Source organism: Pteropus vampyrus, unplaced genomic scaffold (assembly GCF_000151845.1).
Source record: "Pteropus vampyrus isolate Shadow unplaced genomic scaffold, Pvam_2.0 Scaffold472, whole genome shotgun sequence".
In the NCBI taxonomy this organism is placed as follows: domain Eukaryota; kingdom Metazoa; phylum Chordata; class Mammalia; order Chiroptera; family Pteropodidae; genus Pteropus; species Pteropus vampyrus.
In genome coordinates, this window is record NW_011889253.1 from 972,219 (window position 1) to 986,557 (window position 14,339).

The window sequence follows — 14,339 nt, forward strand, 5'->3', positions numbered from 1 at the left end:
CCTCCCATAGTTAGATTTCTTTCTGTCACCACATATTTGACCCCTTTTACCCCATCTATCTCCCTCCTCCCACCCCCCCACCCTCTGGTAATCACTAGTTATTTTCTAGTTTTTAAATCTACCACATGTTCACCTTAAAAAATGCAAAATATAGAAAATAAATAAAAATCAACAATTAGCCCATCACCCAGAGCCAACCATCATCCTGAATAACATTTTAAAGTGCGTCTTCCCATTCTCTTTATATATGTGTTTGTAAACACACACACACACACACACACACACGGCTCTTTCTTACTTTACCTACAGTTTTGTAAATCTCCTATTACAGGTTATTTCATGAATAATTTCCCATTTAACTTTGATTTCTAATTATTATATTTAAAATATCCCTTATGTTTATTTGGCACTTAATAGCTTTTAAGACATTTTATTTGATCTTTACAAAAATGCTATCAGGAGGTCATTTTGCAGAGGAGGTCAGGAAGGTGATGTCAGCTGCCTAATAGCATGAGTCTGGGAAATGGCAAGGCCAACACTAAAGCCCAGGTGTGTCTTGACAAGGGCCTATACTTCTAACCAATATGATACTGAAGGTCTCAATCGATGGTATAGGTAGTGGTTCCTACTGGAGTTCAGAGGGATGAAGAGTCTGGGATGGTCAGAGAAGAACTTGCTGCATAGGGAGTACTTGATCTGACCCTGGTAGGTGGCTAGAATTCAAACAAGCAGAGAAGACAGTAGAGTGTTTTCTAGTCAGGGAAGATTCCAGAAGCACAGTTGTAGAAATTGCAATGCTCAAGGCAGGACTGTTCTGTGACAGTGAATTGTCCAACTGTGCCAGGCTAGGTATAGCAAAAACAAAGCAAAAAGGCAGCAATGGGGGCCAATTCTATCACTTCATAGTAATGACAAGTGATGTATAGTCAGTTTGGGGATGCTTTATGCTATTTTAAGATCTGCCTGTATCCACCTGATGGCTTCACAAGGCTTTACTGGGTAAACCTGAGCAATATAGAACCATTCAGCCTATTACTTGAAATCATAAGCGGTAGAGCCAGGACTTGAACCCAGGTATTATATTGCCAAACCTGGTGTTCTTTCAAGTACACCAGTTTTGCACTCTTAGACATATTCAAAATTGACCATTACCAAATTCTTTTAGTTTTTTATTAGGCAAGTTTTCTACAATGTAGCTATAATGGCTCTACTTAGAATTAAGTTGTTTTGTGGAATTATGACATAAACCAATATTGATAAAAATAAAACTTTCTAGAGATACCAGCAAGATGTGGTCACCTTTCGAAAGCAAGGCCAAACGGAAGGGTGAACAGTAATGGAGAACCTGCCAACACATAGAAGAGGAAAGGAAAGGCCATAGGAATGGGTCATTGTAATTGAAACAAAGTGTTAACTATGTAGAACTGAGAAACATGAATTAAAAAGAGAGAAGTAGCTGCCATTGAGATTACTGTGTGCCTGAATGTGATGTAGAAGGAGCTGGTGCTTTGATTTTACTTATACGTGGAATTTAAGGAACAAAATAAATGAACAAACAAAACCAAAACAGACTCATAGATACAGAGGACAAACTGGTGATTGTCAGATGGGATGGGGGTTGGGGTGACAGGTGAAAAAGGGGAAGGGATTAAGAAATATAAATTGGTAGTTACAAAACAGGCATAGGAATGCAGAGTACACTATAGGGAATATAGTCAATAATATTGTAATGGTTATGAATAGTGCCAGATGGATACTAGATTTATTGGAGGTATCACTTCATAAATATATAAATGCCTAACCATTGTGCTGTATACCTGAAACTAATTTAAAAAAAAAACTATCAAACCTCTAGCAAGACTGACAAAAGAAAGTGAGAAGACACAAATTACCAATATCAGGAGTGAAAGAAGGTATATCACTGCAGACCCTAGAGATATCAAAAAGATAATAAAAGAATACTGTGGAAAAACTCTACACACATAAATTCGATAATGAAATGTGAAATAAACCAATTACTCAGAGAACAAAAACTATCACAACTCGGCCAATATGAAATAGATCATTTGAATAGTCTTATAATTATTAAGGAAATTAAACTTATAAATTTAAAACTCTGAAAAAAGAAATCTCCAGGTCCTTATGATTTCACTGGAGAATTCTATCAAACGTTTAAGGAAAAAGCAATATCAATTCTTCACAATCTCTTGTAGAAAATAAAAGAAGAGAGACCACTTTTCAACTCTTTAAAGTCACTCTTACATGACACCGAAACAAGACAAACACAGCACAAAAAGAGAAAACTGGAGACCAATAACTTTCATAAATGTAAATGCAATAAAAATCTTAACAAAGTAATAGCAAATAGAATTTAGCAATATTTTAAAAGAATTATATACCATGAAACTCATCCCAGTGATGAAAAATTTCAATTAATGTAACCCACAATCATAGTTTAAATTAAAAAATCACATGATAATATCAATCAATGCAGAAAAACCACTAGGCAAAACTGAATACTCATTCAAGAAAAAAAAAAAAGAACTTCCAGAAAAAAATAGAAATAAAGAGAAACTTCTTCCACTCAATAAAAAGCATCTATCAAAACCTACATGTAGAGCCAGAGGGAAGATAGAGTAATCAGGGAGATAGTTTCATAAACTATATAAATGTCTAACCAAGGTACTGTATACTTGAAACTAATAATAAAATTAAATTTTAAAAATAAACCTATAGTTAGTATCTTACATAATGGTGAGAGACAGAATGCTGAATGCATTCCCTTAAGATCAGGAACAAGGCAAGGATGCCTGCTCTCATCACTCATTTTTTAATTTATTTTTCGATTACAGTTGACATACAATATTATATTAGTTTCGGGTGTAAACATAGTGATTAGAAATTTATAGCACTTACGAAGTGATCACTCTGATAAGTTTAGTACTCATCTCACCACTCTTATTCAGCATTGTGCTGGAAATTCTAGCTATCCCTGCAGGCTTGGCCTAGGATGGGTGATCAAAACAGAAAAAGTAAAAGGAAGATAGATTTGGAAGGACAAACTTGGGAAGTCTAAAAAATTGTAGTCCTTGCCAATGACTGGCCCCATGGGAAAATTCAAGGGCTGGCTACAAAGAGAAAAACATCAGTACTATGCCTCAATGACAGTTTCTTACTTCTGGTTCCTCTTTGTCCCCCACCTCCAACCCTCCCACTGCTTACTCTTACAATGTGCAGTTCTCTCTGAAACCCCAATTCAGTGACACACAGAGAAGGAATAAAGATGTGGAAGTTCAGAGGAGACAAGTTCAGTCTCTGGGGGTTGTTCAAGGTGACCTAACTGGAAGTAACATTAAAACATAAACCTTTTAGGTGGTGTTTCTAAGGCAATGAAATGATCAGTCAATTCAATGCAGTCACTGAAAAAATATCAGCCAATGTAGTGTAGAATTCAAATGGGTTATTTGATATAATATAACAGTAACAATAACAGTGCGATACAGATACGCCCATACAAAAGTCTCCAAATCCTGATGTAAAGATTCCTTTTCAATTAACTTGATTCTTTCCCTTCCCTTGATGATGTACAGATTCCTATTTCCTGCTGGTGGTGATAGAACAACAAGAAATCTAATGACAACTAGTTTCTTTGGATATGAAGCATCTACGTGATATACCCAAGGGATTAAAAGAGGAAGTCTAAATATAAAGCTCAATCCTAGTTTTGGTATATAATCAGTAGGAAGAGTCATTTCCTAATCCATCTTAATGCAAATTTAATTAGCCATCTACCTAATCCCCTCATTTGATATCTGTATTTACCTGCTAATAAGAAGTTTTAGAAGGATTTAATGAGTCCTTAACTGAATCAGTTGTAGAAAACAAAATTTGCTTAAAGTATCTGCTTTAATCATACTTGCCTCAATATTGTCTTGGTATGGAAATTTTGTCAGGAAAATGTTAATGCAAGGTCCTGACAAAACTCTTAGATTTCTTAGTAACAAAGACAAAGAATTTTAAAAAGAGATACAACTTACTATGTTATTGATGTATTGGCAGAAATTATTTTCTTGTATAAATAGCATGTTAATTTACACGTGATCACTGATTTTTAAGAAAAAGACTGAAAATTACATAAATGGCTAATTTTCTTTCTTATTTGATTTCTTTTCTATTTGATTCAAATGAAATAAAGGAGCAAAAGCCCTTAATATATCTTCTGTAGCTTATATAATGACTAAGGTATTTATACGTGCATTTTTTTATGAAGTAAAATCTTTGATAAAAACATGTTTGCTCAAAATAGAGTTTATTTTTCTCATGTAACAACAAATCAAGAGAGAGGCAAACAGGACTGATAATAATGGCTTCATAATATCACCAGTGTCCAGGGTCCACCATAGTCACAAAAATCTATTCTAATTTCAGCATCAAACTCAAGTTGAAAGGAGATATTGTGATGTGCATGTGTGTGTTAAACTCAAATACTCTATTTCTTAACTTTCTACAATATTAGATTGGTGGTCCTATAAGTCTTCTAGCATCAGCCACCTCCTAAAGAGAGGGAAAAAGCTGTCCTGGGTGTTGGCCATAATTATCTCTAGATTAAAGCTACAGTGAAATCTAAAACTTAAAATGCTACACAACACAGAAAAGAATGCAAACTAAATTTTATTTTAAATTCTTTAGGGGAAAGGTCCTAACAGTGGTTATCTGGGGGTGGGGGAGGCAAAGGAGAGATGGATTTTTATTATCTACATTATATATTTCTGTAATGTTTTATTTACATTGAGCCTATAATTTTATTAATAGCATTAATTTTGAGGCATTAAAAAGCAATAAAGATATTTACAAAAGAAAAAATGCACTGAGAAGCTAACTACTCAAAGGGGCCCTTGGTTAAATATTTTTGAAAAGTGAAGAGATATAATGAATAACTGAACGTCATTTTATCTGTGTCATGACATTTTTATATATCAGAATTTTTTTGGTAATTTAGGTAGGGCCTTCTTTCTTAAATAATAAAAAGCAAATAAGTTACCTAAGGAAGCTCTAGAAAGAGTACTGAAGAGCAATTAGATTACACTCTCTGAATATCATTATGGAAAAGGGTAAGCAGTTAACAGCATGCAATGAGTTAAGGGCAATTTTATCCAAAATCAAAGTGGCCAGACAGCTTCCTGCAGTCCTATGATTGTTATTTCTCGAACACATCTCTGAGGTATTTAGACTTAGATCTACTTAAAGAGCTTCGGGCTAAAAAAGGAAGTTAGCACATGGCCTCTCTTATTATTGTATTTTGCCATGGTGATTCTTAGAGTAGCAGGAAGGACTATGTACTATGTTACATGGGCTAGAATTAGTAGACAGAAGGGGACATAGTTAAGGTGGAACAGTTGTCTGAACTTTGAATTCTTTTGCTTTTTTAGGTTTTTGCTGTCTTGATGTTATCTAAATACAACTTCATTTCGAAATATCTAATTATAGATTCTTCCAGTTCTGTTCTAGCCTTATTTTTGACATACACATACAAGTACAAACAGTTTTTGATAACCAATTAAAACTACAAGATTTTCAGTAAGAATACCAAGAAAGTATAAGAGCCACATTCAAAAAGGCTTTTAAAAAATTTACTTACCACTGGATTTAATTTCTCGGACATAATTACTAGGAAACCAGCCTGTTCTCCCATTTAATGTGCCTTCCCACCAGCCTCCTTCTTCAACCCTAGTGACATAAATGATATCCCCTTTACAGACTGACAGTTCATCTTCATTGGTCTGCTTAAAGTTGAATCTTGCCTTTACTATCAACTGGTGACTTCCATTTTCCGTCATCTCCTATAAAAACAAAAGCCACCTCAGATTAAGTACTCATGCAAATGTGGCAGAGACAGAAATTATATGTTTTTAACTTAGGAGTGGGCCTAATATGGATAGGCCTCAGAGAGGATTAAGAAACCCCTTGAAACTGTGTGCAAACTTTTGCATTTGTGAGAATGTGTATTGGAGGGAGTCACAGCTTTCATTTCCCTCTCCCCCTACCAGTTATCTAAAGATACTTTTTTGAATGATCCAGGAAACAAAGTAGAGTGATAAACTATTCCATCCTGCCTCTACCCAACACACAGACATATCTTACATAATTATATGACCAAGATTAAGTCCTAACTTACTCTCATAAAATCTGCCTCCCACATCCCAATTACTAAGAATATCTTAAATTGGCTAAGACTTAGTCATATGCAAAGTTGAAATACCCGATAGTTACCTAAGTCAGGAGTTCTTAACCTGTCACAGGCTTGTTTGAGAATCTGATGAGCAAAACTGAACTTTACCCAACACACACAGGAGATTTTGCACACAATTTGAGAGGGTTCAAGAAGTGAACGACAGTGTTCATTACCTTCTCAAAGGGATCTGTGATCTCAAAAGATTAAGTATTTTGGAAGTAATTAAAGTGCTTTGGAAGTAATAACTCATGATAGCTTAAAGCAAGTGGGTGGCTTTTGACGAGGAATAAGATCTCAGAAGATGATCCCAAACAAAAGCTCCAATTAAGACCAAATGCAAAGATAATTGGGCTATCCCAATGTAAGAGCTCATAATATGCCCAATAGAAATACAAAGAGAAAAATGGAATGACAATAATGATGATGCTAGCAAGTAATATTGCTTGCCTACTATGTGCCGTGCAGTATTTAGTTCTAATAAACCAAGGAATAAGGGAAACAACAAGCAAAATGCCATCAGGAAGTAGTCATAATGATATATTTGCATAGCATTCTCTGTTAGACTTGCTCAGTTCTAGGAAGAGACAGACTTTGGGGCTTCAACTCCAATTTTCTGACTCTGTGACCCATATGCCTTTGATTTGTTCAAAGGCATTTGAGCCGGCCTGAGTTGGTGTTAAGTTTAAATCTAGTTTTCTCGAGACACCCCAAACAAACAAGATGGCTGCCTTACCACATATAGAGATGCAACCAGGATTAGATCTAATTTCATTCTAATTTCATAGATTTTAAAACAGGCAGGAGAAATTGGAGACTATACTTACCACTGCCTTTGACTGCCTCTGCAGCCCTGGAGCTGTGCTAGAAACTGCTCCCTGTGGGTTTGTCTGAGAACTATAAGCAGCACTAAGAGAAGAGGAACGTCCACATGGTCTTTCTGATAGTTGATCTGTGAAAAAAAAAGAAAAGGCATGGTAAAGGGAACCACTCATATCAGAACAACATCTACAACATAACATTATCTTTCATGGGACATTATCAAAGTCAACCTGGCCTTAATTCTAGCTGTTAGTATGAATGTGCCAAGCATATTTTGTTCTCCCCTTCCCTTTTTGGAAGCCAACGTCTTTTTCTTAACCTTACTGGCCATTGCTCTCCAGTAGAATGAAAAACAGCGACAGAACCACATTTTCTCTTAACCCATTTCCCTACAACTCTTTCCTCCTGAGCCAGTTGCAACAGTATGCCCTGTTATCCCAGGCAGAACTATACTGGGTGCCAAACAGCTGTTTGTGGCTCTTATTACTCTGAAATATTTCAAATTTCTTTCTTTGTTTTTTTTTGGGGGGGGGCATAACTAAGTGGTTCTTTTCTCCCTCACATATAAGAATATGTGTGGTATATATAATGTGATATCTTCCTTGTGCCTGGTATGGGGAGGGGAGAATGAAAATGAGAGAGTCTGTGTGTCTGGGAGGGATTCAATCTTGACACTAAAATATTTTTTTTAATCAAACTCAAGAGTCTTCTCTTCCTTGAAACCATGTGGAATTTGATCAGACCAGTGCTGAGCTGGAGGTTTTCAGTATGCTCAGAGTGTACTAAAAAGAGGAGCTGGCTTCTTGACAAATTCAAATGAGGGTTCTTTTCCTCTCCATTTATTTTTAAAAGATATAAACTGCAAAAATCTAAAGCCCAAACATTCCCTAGGCGACAAGCTCAGTATCCAAGTAGTTTCCTTGATGCTGTGGGTTTTAACTTTCACCTCCTTGTATTTTATAAATATCTGTGGCAAGGAAAGAGACTATAAAATTTACTAAGAGAGTTTGGCAAAGGAACGCATAATTCGTATGGCATAATGTTAGAATTATACGGTCCTCCCTGCCCAGAACTAGAGAGTTGTCATGTATGTTAAATATAGTTTCTTGAATTAACTGTACTTTCTGCTTTACGCCTTGCAATAGCTCAAAAGCATTTTTTTTTCCCAAATAGCAAATGAACAACTTTGGAGAAGTATTTTTACATTTATTGCTATTATATACAGCTCTTTTTACTAAAACTATAATTACTTGATAGCTTCCTAGATGCTCCATCCTATTTGGCACTTGATTACATTGTCTGCTCTTTTTCTCTAATTGTTTCACGTGGGTAAGTTAAATCTCCCTAAATAGGAGGTAATTTTCTCAAGGAGAGGACCATAGCTTACACTATCTTTGTAGCCACTGGCAGTGCTGGCCACACAGTCTGCTGACTCTCTAACAGCTTGAGCAGCAAGACCCATGTTTGGGCATAAGGGCTCTGGAGTCAGTCAGATGTGGGTTTGAATCCCAGCTCTGCCAATTAATCTCTAGTTGGGCAAGTGTAAGCCTGATTTTCCTTATCTATAATAAGGGCTTAATAATAATAACATCAACTCCCAGGGTTATTTCAAAGATTGAATGAGACCATCTAAACCTTGTAGGATAGCCTAGACCCATGGTAAGGGCTCAGAGCACTCTGTGGTTATTACTGCCCAGTTGTAGGTAAGATACTAGATCACAGAAGGAGTGAAGTTATATGCCAAGGTTATCATAATTTTCTTTACATTTACTAGGATTTATATTTAATTCCTCCAATGTAGTGAGTATTAACACTTAAATAAAAGATATTCTTTTCACTCAATATGAACCTGAGCTTTCTTTTTCAGTGCAAAGTTCCTGGAGGGTTCCTTTACATGGACAAAGACATACAGAAAACTATGAGAAAAATGTCTCTAGTGGAGAAAGGGAAGTAACAACTATAATCTGTAAACTTTATGAAAAAGGGAACTGGTCTTTTCCTTTTTATTTTTCTGTCTTGTTACACTCAGTTGCCTATTCAATAGCTTTGAATGAAATAGTTTCCTTGTTCTTATCATTATATTAAGGGTATTATAATGACATCTCTGATAGATATATGTAAATCCTAAACGACACAAACTTAAAGCATTCGATACCCATTGGAGTTTATTTGTGGGGAGGGGAGAAATTTGCACCAATCAATCCTAGCCATAGTGGCTCCTAGGTAATCAGAAACACGTGGGTCCAAACATGTCACCCAGAACTCATAAATCACAAGCCCTACTTACCTTCTGTTGCTTTGTTGACAGCTAAAAGAGTGCTGAGAACCTTGGAGAAATTGACCCCTGAATAAAGGTCATCAGGATCAAATACCTATGAGAAAGGAAATTGAAACTGTAAGACACTGTAAGAATTCAGCTCAACAAACCAAACTATCAAAAGACCACTTCCTTTAGCTCTCAGAAAAAAAAAATGTAAAAGCCAAGACCCAAACCTCTGTATACCTTTGGGAGAAATGAAAGCAGCAGCTGAACTGCCTAATGACATGTGGCAGGCCATCAGTGAGTCAGAGCGAAGCAGTAATGGGAAATGAGAGCCAAGCTGAGAACATGGGGCCCACCAGGAAACGCACAGTGCATACTCAGGCCCACTCTTCTGACCTGAATATATCAATACTCTCAACCCAGTTACGGGAAACTCATACGCCTAGGTTGCGGTTAATGCCCATCACCTATAGAATGTCCTTAATGCTAGACAAATAAGGAGGTGGAGTCTTTTTGTACATGTTTTCATCTGTACAATGTATTTATTGTACTCAGTAGGGTCATGGTCAGCCGTGCCTTTCTCTCTGCTCTCCATCATCCCCACTGCCACATATTGGGTTCCAAATCCTAGAACATCCAAACTTTGCACACAGGTCTGCCTTTTGCTCCCAGCCTCAGTTCCTCGTTTCTGCTGCTTGACCTTGACCCCCTCAGCTCATCTTCATAGAATTGAACCTCTGCTTCCCTGAGCCTATAGTTTCTTTTTTTTAAATTAAATTTAATAGGGTAACATTGGTTAATAAAATTATATAGGTTTCAAGTACAATTCAATAATACATCCTCTGCATGTTACATTGTGTGTTCACCACCCAAAGTCAAATCTCCTTCTATCACCATATATTAACTCATTTACCCTTATCTACCTCCCCGCTCCCCCTACCCTCCGGTAACCACTAGTCTATTGTTCATGTCCATGAGCCTCTGTTTGTCCTGTTCGTTTGTTGCTTTTAGGTTTATATCCCACATATAAGTGATATCATGTGATTTTCAACCTTTTCTGTCTGGCTTATTTCGCTTTGCATGATTATCTCGAGGTCCATCCATGTTGTTACAAATGGCAGTATTTCATCTCTTCTTATGGCTGAGTAATATTCCATTGTATATATGTACCACAGCTTCTTTATCCAATTATCTATCATAGGACACTTCAGTTGCTTCCATGTCCTGGCCACTGTGAATAATGCTGCTATGAACATCGGTGTGCAAATGTCTTTTCAGATATGGGTTTTCAAATCTTTGGGGTAAATACCCAGTAGAGAGATTGCCGGATCATATGATAGATCAATTCTTAGTGTTTTGAGGAACCTCCATACTGTTTTCCATTGTGGTTGTACCAATTTGCAGTCTCACCAGCAGTGTATGAGGGTTAATTTTTCTCCGCATCTTCTCCAACATTTGTTATTACTTGTCCTGTTGATTACAGCTATTCTAACAGGTGTGAGATAGTATCTCATTGTGGTTTTGATTTGCATTTCCCTAATAGCTAGTGATGTTGAACATCCTTTCACATGTCTGTTGGCCACTTGAGAGAAGTATCTGTTCAGGTGCTCTGCTCATTTTTTAATTGTATTGTTTGTTTTTTTGTTGTTGACTTGTATAGGTTCTTTATATATTTTGGGTATTAACCCCTTATTTTCTCCAGCTTTAACTGTCTTTTCCAGATATGACTTCTGGCCTTCCTGATACTACTCAGTTGTCAGTAGCAAAATATTAAATAAATATAACATTTTACTTTATCAATCTAAACAATAAGTTAAATAAATACAATATTTCACCAGTCTTCTGATATGCCACTGTCCCAAGTGAAGATACCAATTAGTTGTTTTAAATATAATTTATTAATTTTAAAATGTATTCAGACTTCTAATTTTACATATGTGTATTTGAAAATAGAAGTATTCTCAAGTGCAAGCACAATTTATTAATCTCCTATCCAATTATGTAGATATGTATATCTATAGGTAACCAGATGTCCACTTTCTGGATGGAAATGCACCTGCTAAAAACATTCCATTCCAGGATGTATGTGTTTGCATCTTTTTTCCCCCAAATGTGATGATGGGAATAAAATGTACCTTTTCATGTAGTACATGATTGGGTCTAAGATTTCAAAAGATCTCTCTTCCCATTAGGTAGAGGCATTCGCTCCATTTCTGATCTGCATGTTTTCTGGGAGCCACATCTAGACAAAATTTTATCTTCTTTGTGTACATATTCTTGAAGACCTAAAACCCATCTCTAGAATGAAAAGATACAGTATTCATTTTCTGTCAATTAGGGAGGGCATCCATATAAATAATAGATGCAAATATAAACATATAGAAGTCTGCATACTCTGGGATTCACAGCTCTACTATTCATTTAATCAATAAATGTTTTATATTCAAACTTAAAAATGACTAAGAACCCAATCACATGTGAAAATGAGACACTAATATACTTTTAGTAAAGGAGTAATACCAATATTACTAAAGAGTTAAATGACATTAAAATGCAAACATGTTTCTGAATGCTACAATATATATTTCAAAATTTTCCAGGAATAAATTGATAAGCATTCTGTTTTAGTTTGCCAAAGCCTGGATGAACAAGAATAGACCCTGATAAGAGTATCTACTATCTCAGGAGATTCCAGATTTATTGAATCTCCTTTAAAACTGATCAATGGGAAAGTGTTAGTGACATGTATGCCAAAATGGTAACAAAGCAAAAAAGTTTGCTAGTTTTTAGCCCATAATTTTAATGGTATGCGTGTGTATGTGGGTACACGTGTTGGGTAAGTGTGGTGGACAGGGCTAGAGTCTAAAATAATAAGCAGAAGTAAATATTGGCAGAATAAGGAATGAGAGCAAAAGATGTGATAAAAACTGCCCTCCTTTTTTATGTTGCTCCTTGTCCAAGTTAATTGATTGCCTGTATGTGGCAACACTGGCATTATTCACTTGTATCGGTACTTGACTGAATATGAGAATAAATAAATTGATGGAAAAATAAAATGTGCATCAACAAGAGTCATTGTGTCTGTTTGAGGGAAGTTGCCTGGAGTATGCACAGTTTCCTTTTTAGAGACTCCAATACAGTAGAGTTTACCCACAGATACTCTTCTTCTCTCTGTAAGCCTATTCTATAGCACTAGGAACTGCATGAGAAGGAGTTGAAAGAAGCCTCTAGGGACTAGTAGTGAAGTCAACACCTAAGGGTTATAATTTCAGAGCAATTTGAAAATTATATATGACCACGAACACTCTCCACTACGCCATACTCTTCCAAGTCTCAAACTGAATGCTATTGAATATTCCACCCCAGACCTTTCTTCCATGCACTTGAGATTGGTCCCCTAATTAAATGGAAATATTAATTGGAGAGAGTGCAACACTTTCAGCCATTACTAGTCTTTCATATCTTAGTGGAAATGAGAGGCATAAGACCAAATTTAGAGATGATGATGTAGAGAAAAACTAAGGTCCCTGGTGCCCAACTGGGAATAAGCAAGGAAGAATGCCCCAACATGAAGAAGGGTATAAGGAAAACAAGGAAAAGTAGATTACAGTATAGGCCATTTGCCTAGGACTAAGCATAACCATTTACCCATACAAAATTGAAACCAATTTCCCTTTTCTATCTGCAAAGCAGTGGGACTTGTTAAAAGGTAATGTGAATTTGCACATTTATGCTGTATGTGATTTTCCAATAAAAAGTCATGATGATACCCATCTTCTGGTACACTGTGCAAGTTTCACTAGCCTGTTTAGCATGGTATGAAATTAGACTTTGTCTATATCTATTCTGGTCCAGAAATTAGCTGGTTAGTTCCAGTTGGATCTGTGATGGTCAGATTAACAGCAAAATTCCCTCTCTCCATTTACCACGACTTTATGCAGATAAGAATGAAAGGATTGCTTCTTAGACTACTGCTAGATGGTTTCAAGGTTTTACTCCTGTAATGGAATGAGGCAAGTTTCAAGTATTGCAACAACAACTACAATAAAAATAAAAATAAAAAAACATTTACTCTACTCTGGGTAAGCAATGAGAAAGACAAGGATTAAATTTCACTAAAGATTTTTAAAAATTATTTACATATAGCATATAGCCAGTCTAAGGTCCAATCCTACATCAGTGGTTCAAATCAGACAAGGCATTTAATTTTTAACTGTTTTTTCTATATTTTCCATTTCTACATATCCACAGTGACAGCAAAACCTATTTTCCATCCACTAAATGCCAGGTGTTAATTCTGAACTGTTGGGGACCTGCCAGTATAAATTGTACAGAAATTAATATTTTTATGGTTTTACAAATAGATACCTTTGGAGTAGTTTTCACTTTCAACGTATATGCTGTTTTATGAAATTTTTCCTAAACTGACAGATGCAAAGTATTACATGAAAAGAAACTCCTCCAACCCCTTGTTCCATTCCTTCACTAATCTTATAGCTACAATTTACTGCTATGCGTTCTGTGCTGATACCAAGCTTAGAGATTAGATAGATAGATGATAGATAGATAGATGATAGATAGATAGATAGATAGATAGATAGATAGATAGATAGATAGATAGAGATAGATAGATAGATGATAGATAGATAGATAGATGACAGAGAGAGAGAGAGAGAGATCTCCATTCATTGCACTTAATTCTCCCAACAAACCTATAATGTGGGTACAATTATTTCCTCCATTCTATAGATGAATAAACTGAGACTCGGTAAAATCACAAAGCAAGAAAGTAATGAAACCAATAAAAATACACAGGAAAGTGTCGTGAGAGGCATTTTAGCTCTGCATGCATACTTTATGATTTCATGAGACATTAAAAAGAAAAAGAAAAGAAAAATGTGGGTTTGTACACAAAAAGAAATCCCTTGCTGCTGTCACTACAAGAAGCATCTGTACCACCTGCAGCAAGTTTATCACAACCACCAAGATGACTAATTCAACTAATCATAGCAGAGGAAAATCTCC

General features: G+C 35.9%; 1 protein-coding gene across 5 annotated transcripts in view; it reads right to left on the reverse strand.

The window, feature by feature from the left end:
- Positions 1 to 14,339, reverse strand: part of ARHGEF6 (Rac/Cdc42 guanine nucleotide exchange factor 6) — a 112,011-nt gene that overhangs the window by 74,607 nt on the left and 23,065 nt on the right. For 4 of the 5 annotated variants that reach the window (XM_011382415.2, XM_011382421.2, XM_011382417.2 and 1 more), the window contains 3 exons: positions 9,339 to 9,423; positions 7,057 to 7,181; positions 5,639 to 5,840 (listed from right to left, as the gene is read on the reverse strand). In XM_011382415.2, coding sequence (XP_011380717.1) covers positions 5,639 to 5,840; positions 7,057 to 7,181; positions 9,339 to 9,423 — 412 coding nt within the window. Of the gene's footprint in view, positions 1 to 5,638; positions 5,841 to 7,056; positions 7,182 to 9,338; positions 9,424 to 11,449; positions 11,547 to 14,339 lie in introns of those variants that run through there. The other variant, XM_011382420.2, reaches the window with a different exon arrangement.